The sequence below is a fragment of the Rhopalosiphum padi genome, chromosome 2 (genome assembly GCF_020882245.1).
Source record: "Rhopalosiphum padi isolate XX-2018 chromosome 2, ASM2088224v1, whole genome shotgun sequence".
Classification (NCBI taxonomy): domain Eukaryota; kingdom Metazoa; phylum Arthropoda; class Insecta; order Hemiptera; family Aphididae; genus Rhopalosiphum; species Rhopalosiphum padi.
In genome coordinates, this window is record NC_083598.1 from 27,938,221 (window position 1) to 27,955,682 (window position 17,462).

The 17,462-nt window shown below is 26.9% G+C and overlaps 1 protein-coding gene across 2 annotated transcripts in view; it reads right to left on the minus strand.

The window, feature by feature from the left end:
* Positions 1-17,462, minus strand: part of LOC132922191 (maltase 2-like) — a 31,865-nt gene that overhangs the window by 770 nt on the left and 13,633 nt on the right. Inside the window, exons 2-8 of one of the 2 annotated variants that reach the window (XM_060985562.1) lie at positions 6,313-6,499; positions 6,057-6,236; positions 4,899-5,074; positions 4,145-4,506; positions 2,890-3,070; positions 1,691-1,883; positions 168-366 (exon numbers count right to left, since the gene is read on the minus strand). In XM_060985562.1, coding sequence (XP_060841545.1) covers positions 168-366; positions 1,691-1,883; positions 2,890-3,070; positions 4,145-4,506; positions 4,899-5,074; positions 6,057-6,236; positions 6,313-6,475 — 1,454 coding nt within the window. In that variant the 5' untranslated portion in view covers positions 6,476-6,499. Of the gene's footprint in view, positions 1-167; positions 367-1,690; positions 1,884-2,889; positions 3,071-4,144; positions 4,507-4,898; positions 5,075-6,056; positions 6,237-6,312; positions 6,557-17,462 lie in introns of those variants that run through there. The other variant, XM_060985560.1, reaches the window with a different exon arrangement.

Sequence of the window (17,462 nt, forward strand, 5' to 3'; positions counted from 1 at the left end):
AAAAAAATATAATTTTCAAGATAACAGAAATAATAATTGTACCTACAAAAATAAAATATTATATTAAAATTTAATTCCATTTTTACGATAAAACACGTAAAAGTAGTAAAAGTACATTTTCGTATTGGTATTACCACAGAATATTTTTTGTTTTTATTTCGTATTACCTGTTCAAAACCAACACTGTATCGTTAAAAATGTCAATTGCCAACCCTCCTCTTTTAAACGTTTCAGTCTGGCGTAATTTCGATATGGATTTGAAAAAGTTCAAATAACTTTTTGGATTGTAATTTTCCGTCTGTACGTTTCTCGTGACATAATTTGGATGTACCGCAACCCATGGTTCATGTGTGCTATTAGTGAACCCTAAACAATATAACACACTGTTTAAATTTCAACGTGTGTCGCGCACATAATATTAGGCACTGACTGTGCGGGCTGAGAGCATAAAACAATATTACCGGCGTGTATATGACGTATACTCGTATGTGCTTATAAAATATAAATTATAAAAATAATAGAAACAAAACTAATGAATTGTATGAGTATAATAAACAAAATAGAAAAGTAGTACAAAATTCACGAGATAAATATACAAATATTTACAAATAAATAAACATGCACATTTATATTCTATTTATATACTAAAAATTAATGGCCCTTCTGCTGACTGCTTCTACATAATATAATATAATGAGAATTAATCGACCCTCTGAGTTAACAGCAGTTTATTGTAATAATAAAAAAATCGGGGAAATCACACTGCGCATAGCGCATGTTTTGTCTTTGTACAAACGTACAACCATACATAGGCGTACATTTGGCAAGTTAGAAGGGGGGCTAAAATTATAAACATCAAACAAGCCTGCGGAAGGCTTCGCCCCCCGCACCACCTACGTATAAATTTTACAATTTTATTGTAATATTTATTAGGTATATAAAACGTACATATAAACTTCAAAATTATTTATTTAACGGCTTATACATAACCTGTTATCGTTATCGTTATAAAATATTAACGTATAGCTCAATAATTTTAATTGTATTACAAATTTATAATACAAAATTTTTACATGAACCTTAAAAACGTTCACGTAACACAACTTATCGAATATCCTGTTAGAAATTACGTAGTACATTTTATAATTTTTTCTAATAAAAAACCTATTTAACCAGATCTATGAACTTAAAATGCTATTCAGAGGCCTAAATGCCTAATATATAGGTAATAAAAGAAATCGCTAAAAGAAGACTAATTTGGGCGGGCAAGCTCGGCGTAAAAAAGATCCTTAAGGAGATCGACGTTAAGACAAGAAGACTGTAAAAAAATAAGTCAGAAAGATAGGACCGGAAATCAACCAAAAGAAAGTAACAGAACCATAGAGGAGAGAAATAGATTTGTATCATTAATGGTATGGTCTAAAAGGCCGTAACTAAAAGAAAGGAAAAGGTACAGACAGAGATAATATATGCGGGTGACGCTCATAAGACGTAAGTCATAATAATTAATAACTCATAATAATACAATAACACCACAAAATTATATAAGTATCTATTGGTTAGGTACTTGAAATAATAGCGGAAGTGTTTGAAACACTCGATTGTAATTTATAAGTACAATATAGGTGATAGGTCTGAACGATACTGTATGTAGAATATAGTAAATACACAGGCCACACTATTTACATACCTGCATATTTCGTGTCATCCCACTGCATGGGACTTCTTGCATAATTGATTTTATCTGGTATATCTTCCATACCAATTTCTCCTCCATATAAAACTATGGATACGCCGGGTAGAAATAAGGATAAAGCGTTCATACCATCAATTAGTTCTGGACCGTACGAAGTAGGGAATCTATGTCTGTCGTGGTTTTGGAGCTAAATTATAAAGGTTTATGATCAAATTATTAAGAACTTTTAGTTACCTTTACAAAGTAATTATTTTAAGTAAACCTAATTATTTCTCGAAAGGTATTAAAGTTATTAGAAATATTTTTCATTATCATTAAACAAAAGTTATCGACATAAATCAAATAAAATTCTAAATAAGTTGAAATTTTTAAATATTTAAAAATAGCTCAAAAAGTGACATTTTTTAAAAATCTTATATGTCTAAAAGTTGCTAATATTTAAAAAAACCAGGCTCAGTGTTGAACATGTTCCAAAAGGTTATCACATACACATAATCATTGAAAAAGTAAAACATAGTAATAAATTTGTCGCTATATGCTCAAAATCCGGTATCTAATTTCGGACGAGTAGTTAAATGCATGTACCCATGTATCCCGAAAAATGTTGACCGATAACTTTGTTTGTCTAAATTCTAAACCATAAATTATCAATAAAACAATTTAAACTAATTTTTATACATAGACATTTTCAGAAAAATATTCTGCTCTGGAATATTTAATGAAAAATGTATACTATCATAAAAAAAATATAAATTATAACGATGAAAGTAGTGTAATGTGTAAAACATAATTTATTTCAAGAATATTGTTTTTTTGATTCAAAATTATGTAAAATAAATATTTCCAAAAATATTTACTTATTGAGAATATGAGTTTTTACCTCTAAAAAAATCACTATGTATGTATCTATTACCTTTTATAATATTGTTTTGAAAAATAGTGTACCAATTACTTATACTGCTTTACTTACAGACTAATCCATATGTTTAATATTAACTGTGTAATACTAATATAGTAGTATTAATTAGCAAACCGTTTAAGTTTATACGTCAAGTATTAATAGAAATAATAATATAATATATGTATATATATGTATATACATATATTATATTATTATAATTTAAAATAATTAATATGTGTAATATTATATTTAATATAAATAATAATATTATAGTTAGTTTATCTATTTATACCACCGAATTAAATGTTGCTCCAACTGGCATTTTAGTTATCCAATTTTCAATTTCTCTTTTATAATCTTTAGGAGTATAATGATAGTTTTCTATTAAATTAAAGTTTGTTGGTATATCAGCTCCACTAGTGTAATATTTAAATAAAACGCTGTTATTACTATATGATTCAGTCATTATTATCCTGAAAAAAAGAACTTCATTAAAATTATAATTAAAATAACATTATTAAGAAGATTCTACATAGCCTACATTACACCCATAGCTCATATGCATCAACCCCGTCTTACAAACACATAATACGTATGGCAAATTGTAGGTTCTGAATAATTTATTTAATTCTGTTACGATTAATATTAGAATGAATTGATCTATTATCAAATTTAAAAGCATGACTATTATCTAATGCATTTCGTAGGTTTATTTATATTTTAATCTTGAAGTGAATTATGACCATTTCAAAATTTACGAACAATTTATAATTTTAAAGTGATATTAATAATAATTTTAAAATTAAAATATAAAAAAAAATATTTAATTCTAAAATTTAACACACAGAGTTCGGGTGGTACAATTTGCTATGCCTCGAAAGACGGAAACAACGTATGCGGGTCCTTAGATTTAAAATACGTAATTTGTAGCTAATTGATAAAATATAGGTGGTTCAGAAATTGTAAATATACTATTGAAAATATTTTTATTGAACTATTAAGTTTGATCTTGCTGTTTTAATTCCTTTAATTTAGATGGAGGCTATTATTTTGTCCACACTCCCAGTAACCGTAGCCTCCATATAAATTATCTTTGTTGTTTGTACAGTGACAGTGGCGCGGTGAACAATGTTTTGATAGGCCAATTGCCTCAACCCAATAAAATATGTAAACAATTTATTATAACATAAGTAATAAGTTACTTTTATACACAGGATGATTCTCCAATACAATTTATTTAAGTATATCAATTATCAGTGATCAACACATTGTACTTTATCAAAGTGAAGATAAGTACTTAAATATGGCCTTGCTACAGATAAAACAACATTTTTCGTCAATTGACGTAATTTTTTATGACCAATTATGAATTAAAATAATGTGTTCTTAAAACCCCATCGAGAAAAATATTGTTTACAGGTTATACGCTGCAATCAAGTATCTATTCACTATATATTCTAGTATTTTGAAACCAAATATATAGCGGAAAAACTAATTTAATACAAAACCTTTAAAACTATATCTAACAAGTTAATAATTTATTAAACCTTGTATAACGATCGTTTTGCTTGAAGTCATCAAGTAATAGACGCCATTCTTTAATTAAGTCATATATTTCGTCTTGGTCTGTTGTATATATATGATCTAAATTACTGTAATTAATCACCAAATTACTATCTATTATTGGTTCGTCTTCCAGATTTTCGCTTTCGTATACATGTTTTAAAGCATCTACTCGAATTCCATCAATTCCCAATTCTATCCAATATTTCAAAATATTCTTCATTTCTTCGTGAACTTTTTTATTTCGAAAATTTAAATCTGGTAAATTTTTAATGAACTGAGCTAAATAAAACTGTTTGCGAGTTTCATGCCAAGTCCAAACACTGGCATCTTCAACAATCATTTGCTAAAATGATAATTAAACATACATTAATAATACATATATAATAGTATATATAGCGACTACCCCAGTTTTTTTTTATTATTCATATTTGATTTTCAAATGCTGATGAAATTGGTTATCAAATAAAAATAACGATTTAAGTAATTTTGTACAAATTCAAAAATATAAATTATATTAATTTTTAAAATTTTGTAAAATATAAGTATATTATGTACGTAAGAATTTAATTTGTACTATCAACATTTGTCATTTATAAAGGCACATACAATACTTAATATCACAATAGTAAATATAATATATAATATATAGGACATAGGTATATAATTATAATTTATAATATAGTATGATTTAATGAGATACTAAAATATTCTACATAAATTAAATTTTTACATTACCCAGTTATTTGGCACAATGGGAGTCGTATTGTTATCTTTTATCACTGCCTCTTGATTTTTTGCATCTTTCCAAATATAATAGTCGGCGTAATCAGTTTCATTATTGGCAGACTTTTCAAACCAAATATGTTTATTACTAGTATGATTAGGAACAAAGTCCATAATAACTTTTAAGTCTACAATATGTCAATATTATTATTTATTATTTTTTAATTATTTAATAGTTGGATTTTAATTTTACAATATACATTTTACAGTGTGTTTACCAATTTAGAAAACACTTAATTTCTCGGTCGAATCATATTGGAATAAATCTAATTTTTTTACGAGTTAGTGGTAAGTATAAAAATATAAATTTTCAGATAAATTTAAAATTTTTTACGTTTTACCCTCTCGGTACACGCATACGCAATATAACTTGCATTTTTTTAAAAAGCAACCAGTGTTTCCAATACCAAATTCCGATAGACTGATTTTTTTTTAAGTCATTTCGACCTTTTAACCATGGCTCTAAAACCAAAATTGACTAAATAATTTTAATTTCAATTTTAATAAAAAATACATTTTTACGATTCATTAAAATGCATAAAACCATTTATAATTATTTATTAATGGTTACTTTTAAATTATTTTTACGCATTTTTTTTTCATAGGTATGTGTTATAAACAAAAATAAAATAGTAGGGGTATAAAATTACATTTTATTCAAAAAATACGTGAAAATATTCAAAAATTAACCAATAATAAATAATTATAAATGGTTCTATGCATTTTAATGAATCGTAAAAATGTTTTATTTATTACAATTAAAATTGAAATTATTTAGTCAATTTTGGTTTTAGAGACATGGTTAATTGATCAAAATGACTTAAAAATCCGAGTTTGGCATCGAAAATACCGGTTGCTTTTAATAAAAATGCAAGTCGTATAATGTGCATGCGTGTACCGAGACGGTTAAAATTTTGAAATTTATCTGAAAATGCGTATTTATATACCATTAGCTTGTAAAAACAAAAATCGATTTATTCCAATACAATTCGGTTAAGAAATTCAAAGTTCCCTAAATTGGTGAACACACGGTAAATATAAAGTATATATACTATATAATATATAATATATAAGTACATATATTATTCATAATAGGTACAAACGACATACTTTTTGAATGTGCCGCATTTAAAAGATCTTTGAAATCATCTAATGTACCAAAAATTTGTTGTACATCTACATAATTAGTTATGTCGTAACCACCAGATTCTAAAGGTGATTCGAAAAATGGCGTTAACCAAATTGCAGTCACACCTATATCTACGAGGTAATCTAATTTTTCATTTATACCTGTAAGCAAAAAAAAAATAATTGTTTTTAATAAATTTCAAATAAATAACCATGACAAATAATAGTACTAGTATACCTTTAAAATCGCCTGACCCATCGCCATTTGTATCTTTGAATGACAACGGAAATATTTCGTAAACTATGGCATTTTGCCACCAATCTAAAACTGCAGTCGGTGGAACAATAACTTTACAATAAGTTAACTGTATACAAGTTATTAAAATATAAGTCCAATACATTGTTGTTATATTAGCTACGACCAACTGAAAATCAATAAAGTAAAACTCAAATATCTTTACAATAATTTTAACATTACAAATGGATTACTCGTGAATTCGTGACTATATATAGTATTCAAGCCTTAAGGTATAAAATAAATATTTATTCAAGCCTTAAGGTATACAATAAATATTTAAAGTAAGTATTTATTATATTTATCTTTTTTTGAGATTTTTATAGTAACTATACTAACTTTATTACTTAATTTTATAGAGTTGATTTAAGATTTACAATATGCAGATAATTATAATAATTTTATTGTTTCATTTTCATTAATCACACCCACTATTATAAAAGCACTATGTAACTAGCTATATCAGTGTTTGGAAGAACGTGATAAACGCATGTTTATATTTTTCAAACTATAGATACACGTGAACTTTATAAAATTGACTGAACTGGATAAAATAAATAAAAAATGTACGGTTTAAAGTACATAAAATTTTTTAAACTACATACTGTCTACCATACACCATAGCGTGGTTTTTATTAAAATTGTAATTTTTAACAACATGCATGATAAAGTCTTAACAGCTCAATTAGGATTGTTGTCTGTTGAAATTAGTTTGTTATCGCCCTGATACCAGGTGATCTTATATTTTTTAGGTTAATCTAAAATCCAAAATTTCGATATTCATAATCGATATCTTTGCATTTTTATGATATCTTACATATTGATTAGACAGGTTAATTTCGTATGACATCATTTAAGGGAAAAGAGTAAATACCTCATAACATATTTGAAATTGTTTTTTATAATGTTAATCGTGTTAGTATGTTTAAGGCTTGTTATTATATTGTTTGTAATTCTAATTTAAAGCTCATACCCAGTCGCGTAAACTGGGTGGTGCAAAGGTATGTTTTTGCACCACCAGAAAATCATTGAAATGTATAATATAATATATAAACAGGTACAAAATTGTAATTTTCGTGCATGTATTAGGCATTATCAATTAAATTATTTTTCTATCTTTATTTTAAAATAGTAAAATCAAAAATATGGCAATAATTCAGTACCTGACAAATTAGAATCAAAAATACTAAATAGAATACATAAAACAAAATTACATTCAAAAAGGTTTTCCATTAATTACAGAGACATTAAAAATATTCCGAACAATACCTACTAATACAGCAGGTTGCTAAAGATCTTTTTCTTGTCTAAAGAGGTTAAAAACTTACCTTAGAACGACTATGGGACAAGATGAAAGGCTTAGTAGTTTAGATTTTAGCTACTTTGTAGCTCGATAAAAAAGAATAATATTAATTTGGACTAAGTAATTGATGAACTCGATTCGGGATCTGTGGAAAGACGACGTCGTCTCAACTTAAAATAAATAAAAAACATTTTTGACTGTTTTTTTTTATTAATATAATAATAATAAAGGTTTTACTGCTAAAATAATTCAAAATGTATTTAATATTTAAAGAAATATACTATGGGGAAAAATATTATAGTTTATAGGAAATGATTTTACTTAGGAAGTTGGATTATTGGTGTGTTGAAATAATTATGAGTTGACAATATGCTACTGCACTACCAGAAATTGGACCCAATTTACGCCACTGCTCATACCTATCTTACAAAAAGTAATAACTTATTTTAAAATATTGTTAAAAAAAAATGTTATTAGTTATTTGGCACAATATGTAATAATTGCATTTAATTTTTACAACAAAAATAATAATAATAATTATTTTATTTTTCTTGCAAACAATAAAACATAAAAGAAATAACAAATTAATACATGCTGCAAACTCCCCTATAAGCGTAATGCTTGCGGTGGGGATTAAGAATTTGAGTTCAGTATAATATAGAGTATAGTTAATTAAAATAAAAGATAAAATACATTATAAAATAACCAAGAAAAAAGACATCATAAATATTTTTTAAATAGAGAATAGTACAAATTAAAAATACATAAATAGGATTATAGTGATTGAAATTTATAAAAATCTATTCTTTTTAAAAATGAATTAAACATATAAAAACTAAAAAAGTCATAAACATTAATTTTGTAGAATCTACATATTTAAATAGCAACTGATATACAACATTTGAGACTAATTTGTTTTTTAAAATTTTGTCCAGGTATAGAAACATTATCTTTATAACGTGTATTATATGAGTGATCCAACTGGGTAATGTTTTGTTTAAATCTGAATAAACTAATTAGGGTGTTACTTAGGTATAGATTATCAATTGACGATACATTAAGTTTTAAATACGCTAAATTATTGCTATAAAACATAGGCTTAAGCAATAAAAATTTAATTAATCTATTTAAAGTAATTTTTAATCGATATCTATGAGAGTCATATGCTTGACCTCATTGTCTACAAATCCATTTGATTTTATATTATTTTCTATATCCGCACCAACATTTACAAAAAAATTATTAAATACATCACAAATATTTTTTTTATTTTCTATTAATGTATTATTATCAAATACGCATTTTACGTCAATTTTATTATTTTTTTTCCCTAATACCTCATTATTTATTATTTTCCACATTGATTTAGAATCAGCACCAGCTGACTTCATTTTTTTTGATAATATAAAATTTTCGCTTTTTTAATTAAAATGTTCAATAAATTCCAATACCTTGTATAATTTAATTTTAACTCTCTATCAAATAGTCGAAAACGTAATTTTTTTGATAAGGCATTTCTTTTCCCAATAGAGACAATTAAGCCTTGCGGAATCCACTCTTTAAGTTTTTTCTTTTTATACATTCTAGAACCAACAATAATATTGTTCGTTGAAGCAATAATAAGTTGCTGCATCTTATTAGAGAAAGTTGCATACGTTTTATCAATATCCATATTTTGTAATGTTAGGTCCCAGTTTTCTGCACGAATAAGCATGTTTAAGTGATCAATATTACTAACATTTTTTGTATCAGATTTTTCAGGCTCTTTATTATTGTTTAAATTAGGATTGCTTGTAAAAAAAATCATTGTAGTAAAATGATTGTTAGAACAAATAAAATGTGTAAAATTTAAGGATCTTTGGAAAATTGTCTTATTTTTTTTACATGTTTCTATAAAATATTAGTTTATAAGTTTATAACAATGTTATTATTTATTGTAAATATTTTTTTTATTATTAACATTTACCATTATTTGAAAGTTTTGTTACTCTATATATAAAAAATACAATAGTAGGTACAACAGATCATTTGTTGATAGGGCGATAACAAACAAATACCATTTTTTTTTCAATTATAAAGTTTTAAAACCGATCAAAACATCTAAAGTCTAGTTTAGTTCACCCATTTAAACTTCAATAAAATTTTTAAAAAAATGTCCTTTCACCAAAATATTCACCACACAAGTTTTCTATCTATGGTTTAAGTTTCATAAATATTAGCTCAAAAAATGATTTTTTTATATGCGTTTAATGTTTGTATTTTTAGAATGTTCAAAAATACTTGTTGATAAGTTTCAAAATATCAAACTTCTAGAGTCTAGACCATTATTTTTTGAGTTACGACTAAATAACTAAAATACATTTCATAATTCGACAAATTTACTGTTTTTAGTCGAGCTTAATTGTTTAAAACTATCAATTGACAGTTTTTAATAAAAAATATCTTCTCTTAACTTAGAATTTAAAATAATCATTAAATGTATTTTACAATGTTTTAATTAAATAGTTAAATATGGTTTATTGTCTATGCTGCATTCTAGTTCAACTATATTTCTATATTTTTAACTTTCAATCTTTATAGGTGTGTACATTATACATATTATAAATAAGTTCTCCAAAAAATAAAAACGTTTAGATTTTTAACTATAAGTGTGGTTTCTGATTCTGATAATGAACTATAATTGGTAAAATGCTTAAATATTTTTCAAAATAACCGGTAAACTTATAGAAATTTTTACGCAAAACTTCATTTTTGCTCAAATCAATATTGTTTTTTGTTGTAATTCAAAAATGAATAAGTATCAACTTTTGAAAATTGAAATTTTCACCGAATATTTTAATTAGCTTTAAGGTCATAATTATTGTTTAAACAATAGATGATACAATTTTCAATATATTTTGACTATTTTTGTTCATAAAATAGGTGTATTTGAAATCTTCTACCTTTTTAAAATTAATTTTCGATGTGTCAATAATATTTTTATTCCTTATAGTCATTGAGTCAAAAAGGTTTTAGCAATTATTAATACGAGGTAATCAATTAAAAACCAATTAAATAGTTTAACAAAAACTTATTTTATTCGTGTAATTCGATACAATAGAATTTTAGTTCTTATATTAACTTACAAGTATGTTCGTGCCATCATAAACTTTAATTTTAAATAAAAATTTTTATATTTTATAATATCCGTAATTCGTATAATATATTAATATAAGATTCACAGTTCTTAATCAAACGATAAACATAAATGAGTTCTGTACACACATTTTAATTTTAAGTATTGTTTTAGAAAATCTTTACAAGAACAAACCATAGTGTTTCAATACAATTTTTTTCCCCCGAAACCTATCTACTTAAAATACAATAAAATGTATTTTTGCTAAGACATGCTACATGTAAATCAACCATAGCCGTTACAAGTAAACCTCAATAAACGGCTCTAAAAAATAGACTAATTTCTACGTTAGTGGTCTTAAACTTTTTTGACTTGTGACCCACTTTTCTTATCATATATTTTTCGCGACCTATGCTAAATTTGTTAACCACAAAACAAAAAAAAATAAGTTTAAATTGCCACTATTTGTTACCATTGGTAACGTTGTTATGTTTTCCTCTGTATTATGTTTATACTTTTCACCACTTTTCCGAATAACAAATTTATCCATATACCATAATTTTGCAAATTTATCCAAAAACTACATATATTACGAAATAAAACTAAAACGACACTACGTTAATATGGTTTAACCGATAGACTAAACTCAACTAACATTTATATTTTATAATACAACGATATCAACTCTGAAAACAAAGAAAACCGTAATTTATAAAAAATAATCTATAATAATATGTATAGACTATATACTATGGATAAATGACAAGAACTTTTATCGATTAAGTTTGGCTAACGCTATACCATATTATTTCATTTGATTGTTTAATCTTATCTTCTACAAACATAAAATAGTACGGTTTATTCAAAAACTATTTTATCTGATGTAAGACAAACAGGTACATCATATATTTTAATATTATATAATATATATATATATATGAATATAATTTTTTTAAATTTTAAACAGAAGACTTACTGTGACCCAATTTTATAGCTTGCGTGACTCAAATCTGGGTCACGATCCACCAGTTGAAGACCACTGTTCTATATATAGATAGTATATATTATCATCATTTAACTTTTCAAAAAAAATTTTCCGAGACGTTCATATTTTCAGTAAGTAATTGAACTTTAGAACTTTTTCTATTCATGCGCTACACCTTTATTGTATCATGATAATGCAAATTTTTATTCATATCTATAACAATATCTTTTAAAAATGTTATTTTGTGTACTGGCCACAAGATGAGTAAACGAGTATGTACAAGTCCATGCCCTCATATAATGATAATCATACATTGGGTATTCAATTTATTTTTGGATATATTGTTTCCGTGGTCAACTTTCTATTCCTCAGACATTTTTCTAACTTTTATACTGTATGCCAGCATTTCTTACAGATATGAAATCCGATGTACCTATTATGAATCACAGTACTTCAGTAATAACGTATTTATGCGGGTGATATGGGGGATAAATCCCATCTCTTGTCCTTTTTTTTAGACCATGTATAAGCAGTGCAGTTATTGTTATTATACGTCAGTACCTAAATCCGTCCACAAATGAACAGAAGACAATACGAATTGCTCTCCGTTTGTAGTAAAATAATCGCTTATAAAATGTTTGCCTATTACAATCATATATTTTGCGGCTATGCGGATATAAATAATATTATAAATCGATAGTACATCGTATCTAATCGAACGCGCTTTCCTAGGCGTTTAGTTTAGGCAAATTAAGTATTGCCGCATGCACGTGGTGATCCGACATTGGTATTGCCAAACCAACACGACTACAAGGCGTAGGTCACGGGTTGCTCTACGGAAAATAAAACTTGTCGTGTACAAGTTGGGGCAGCTTGTGCAGCGTAATATTATGATCATCAGAACCAACGAAACTAATATTATAATATGAGTGAGCTATTATATATATATATATATATATATATATATATATAAATAAGTGCATATGAATAAAAAAATTGTTATAATTTACAGTATAAAAATGTGTTTTTTTTTTAGAAAATAAATAGTAACTAAATTACGTATCTACTGTTATACGATTTTATTAACAGTTTCTATTACAATTTACCAAATGCAACACAAAACGCCACAAAAAAACCAATATATAATATAGGATGACCATGATAGTGAACAATATCTTCGGTTTTAACTCTACGCCACAGACCATCTATATTACGTAGGCGCTATTTGGTATAAGTAGGACTTGAGTGTTTTTAACACTAAAAGTTTTGAAATTATCATTATAACCTTTAGTTATTTTGTTGAAATTTCGCACTAGCTGTAGCTTAACAAAAGTTTCAGAACATTATTTTATCACAGTACAGTCAACGATTCGCCTAAAATTTTAAGTATATCATGTAGGACATGCAGTCGATTTATAAAAATCCGTAGAGAATTAATATTTTGTTCATCATAATATTTAGATATGATAAATATTAGTAGAAAAACCTGTGCTGCTGCCCAGTGGTAGATACTAGACGAACACTTAAACAAAGCAAATCTAATATAAACATAATTCAACACACGTAAATTTATACATTGATTTAGTAGCATTCAGACAAAACAGCTCTACAGCCTGCTGCGCAGACAAACTCGACGATAATTTGTTTGAACAATATAATATGAACATAATATTGTACCGCAAAACGTAATATAATATATTATATCATTATGAAAACAAAACCAAAATTACATAGGTACACCCAGTGTTTGGCACTATGAAAATAAAAGTAAAAGCATACTCAAAACAGTAAGACTAACTAACAATATTAAACCAATATTTCAGTTTGTACACTGAAGCTATAATAATATAATTTATATATTATATAATAAGAACTACATAAGAAACGTGTAAATAAGAAAAATCTATCCACGTTTGCAGAGTATATGTAAATATGTTTATAATAAATAATATTAACATTGCTTAGTGCTTACGTAGTTATAAATTTATTTAAAAATTCAAACGGACAACGAAACCTAAACAGAGCATTTCTCCAAAAACAATTAAAATTCTATCGACCCCCGTCTGCGGGGTTGAAATCAACATCACCGAAATATAATTATAACACCGACGAATTTCTCCCCGAATCTAAACCTGATAAAAGTCTGTACGTTTCGCTGGTAAATTTTATATCGCAAATGTATACTGTTCAAAACACTCGTCTTTTTTGGTTCGCTATAAATTGGGTCCCATTTTTAATTGTTTGTGTGAATTGCGACCTAAATATTTTTTATTCGTACAAAAATCACGTCTAGGGAGATTTTTACAAAACCCATTTTTTTTATTTAGGACTGACAATGTAATTGAATTAAAAAATTGGTATGATTAACAATATATATTGGGTTTGTTGTGTTTGATTGAGAAATCACAATAACACCATGGCTGCTATAGTGATGTTATATTATAGTGAAATATCTGCATGGTAGATTATTACTTATCTTTAAAAAAATTTACCGTCTGAAAATAAACAGAACATTATCCCGGGACGCAATATTTACGTACGTTTCAAAAATTCTCAATCATAACGCAATTCACAATAACTGTATCACCTTTTTTTGGGAACGCGATTTACTGACTCCTGTTTTTTTTTCAGTTAGGTGTTCTCGCCGTCGGCGACCGGTTCTCACGAGCGCGGGTAACTTGGAGGTAATCTAACCTCCAAGGGACTCCAGGGATATTGGGTTGGTACTTAAAATACTATTTTTCACACGTTCGCCAGAGTATACAAACGTGCCGTGACCCACCACCCACGTCGTGGTTCAGTGGTTGTTTATACCGCGACTACAGTATGTATATCCGCGTCGTCTGCAGTAGGTAGTTGTAAAGTGTATTCCGGCGTTGTATATACGCGTGTTCGCTTCGCGTCCGCGTTGTCAAATATGTGTACACCGGAAGTGGCCTATTCGTAGTCATACTATATTGCGTCATGTCCTGCCTTCACCACCGTATATGTGTGTATTACACCGGTCATATCACTATGAATTCGCGACTATCGTTATTTTTTGTCGCGTCGCGCGTTAGATTGGCGATGTGATGCATTCGTCCATTTTCGTGCACGCTGCAGTGTGTATGCCGGACGCGGCCAGTTACAGTGCTCGGATTTGTTTCGTGTTTACCTTAGTAATTGTTTAATATAATATATTTTGTAATTAGCGGGAACCCGTGGATTGTGTTGCGCTGCTGCTGCAAAAAGTAAAAATAAATAAAAACCGAACACGCGTGTCTTTTATGTTTTTCAAACATGCGGCGATCTGTTTGACAACAGTACACAGCTCGGGTGGGAGACATGTACGCGTGATAGCCGTCGATACTGTTTACATATTATAATTTATATTCAAAGATATTATATATTATATATACATCGTACATGGCACTCCGCAGTGCCGATCTAGTTAAAATGGTTTGACCGTGTGTGCGTGCGTGTATTGTGTATATACCTATACACAGACACATATACGACGATAATGATATACTTACAAAGCGTGCGTGTGTCAGGCAAACAATATATATAGGTATATAATATAAAGTATAATATAATATTATTAATATCGTATACATACGCGACTACAATCGAACGTAAACCTCTATATAGTATACGTACAATGGTCGAGGCCTAAAGTTGTGTTAGTGTAGCACGGCATTCAACGACAGCGTTGAAAAATGTAAAAACTTACAATTAATTATATGGTTATAGTTATATAAGTGCGCAGGTAGTACGGTATTCTATAGGTTTTCAGGCGCTGTGGTATGCAACCCAAAGTGTACACTTAAAACCGATGTTGGGTAAGTAATATTAAAAAATTGAGTTACGTTACTGTTACTTAGAAATAAAAGTAATTAAATTACTTTATTTTTCAATCAGAAAACGTTAATTTCGCGTTACAAAAAAAAAATAAATAATAATTAACAATCATTATTCGACAAGCAATGTAGATAGAATTATTAGTACATAATTATATATAATTATTATAAAATATATATTATATTATTATAAATTATAATATAACAATATATAAAAGAAAAAATTCCTAGTACTTAAAACATTTAAAGTAGGAATTTTCATAAAATTTGAGAATTTGTCAAAATTGCAAAAAATGTGCAAACTATTTTTTAGTTAAAAATGTATAACATTTTTAATATTCACACAATCATAACTGTGATTTGAAAATTTAATACGAGCTTTCTCATAAATTGTTGTTACTAGAACTAAAATATGTACAAACAAATTTTTTTTTTAGTTATTATAAGTTTAAATTTGAAAAAAAATTGGTATTTATTATCTATACAAAGAATAAAGATTTCCGGTATTTTATTTGTAATTTCAAATTATTATTCTCTGGCATTTGAAACTTTTGACATAAATTATTAATTCTTAAATACACAATGGCATTTCCAAATGCAATGTTTTTGGAAAAAATAAATTGAACCTACCATTTACTAATAGTAAAATTAATTACTTTATTGGTAATATAAACATATCATATTCATAAAAATAATTAGTAATATATAGAGTATAGACTGACAGATCGTCTTCATTTAGAATCGTTTTTTGTATACGATGATTTATCAATGAATTCATATTTAACATATACTATATTATACAGTGAGTTACTCAATGACGAGGTATATTCAATACATTATTGTACATGAGAACGATTAACAATTTCCCCTCTTTTTTATATTCGCAATACTCGAAACAAGTCAAAACGGTTTAACGGTACTGCGTTATAATGTTATATTACAGAAATTACTTATCTAAAGTTATTTTCAATACATTTTTGATACTTGTTAACAATTTTAACGAAATACACATAATATATAGATAGGTACTATTATATCAGTAGCTTAAAGCTAATAATTAATTACGATTTATGACACACTACCCATAAGCCATAAAATATATATTTATTAGGTACGTATTTATATAATATTGTAAACAAACGTTTTCTCCGCGGGAGGTATATGGACAACGGCGAAGTGCCCTAGGAATCAACCCTCACGATTAACTTTCAGTTAAACAATTTATTTTTAATTAAATATATGTATATGAACTATATTCGAGTATTTAGCATTATCTGAAAATTTTCTAATTTCTTTTCTCTAAAACAATAATATGTTTATCAAAAAGTTGATATTTAACAAGAATCAGGACACATGCATAAAAGTTGAATATCGGCTACAAACGAATTGCGTGCAATTACATAGAATCGTGTCGTAAATTTTTTCTCGGGTTACATCATTACATGAAACACAAGTTATTATATCTCCTAGTTTTTTTTTTAATGAAATAAAGTTTATTTATACCAATTTATTTTTAGAAATAATATATTATAATCTAAATTTTAAAAATAGTTAAAATTTATCAATATTAATAAAAAAAAAAGACTGTAAATAAGAATAACCTTAAATATAGCGACTTATTTTCGTCCGATTCTGTCAGGCCACATCTTAAAATTAAATTGGTTTTCATTGACTTTTGTTGTCAGCTTTCGTTCCCGGCTATTGGAAGGGGTCAAACATTTTTTTACCGTGTTAATCTTATAAAAATGTAACATATAGGTGGGTGATAGAATAATAAAATGATAATTATGAGAGCTCGGTATTCGGAATAATATGTTGCCACATCCATTACCACCAACGTGGCACCGTGCA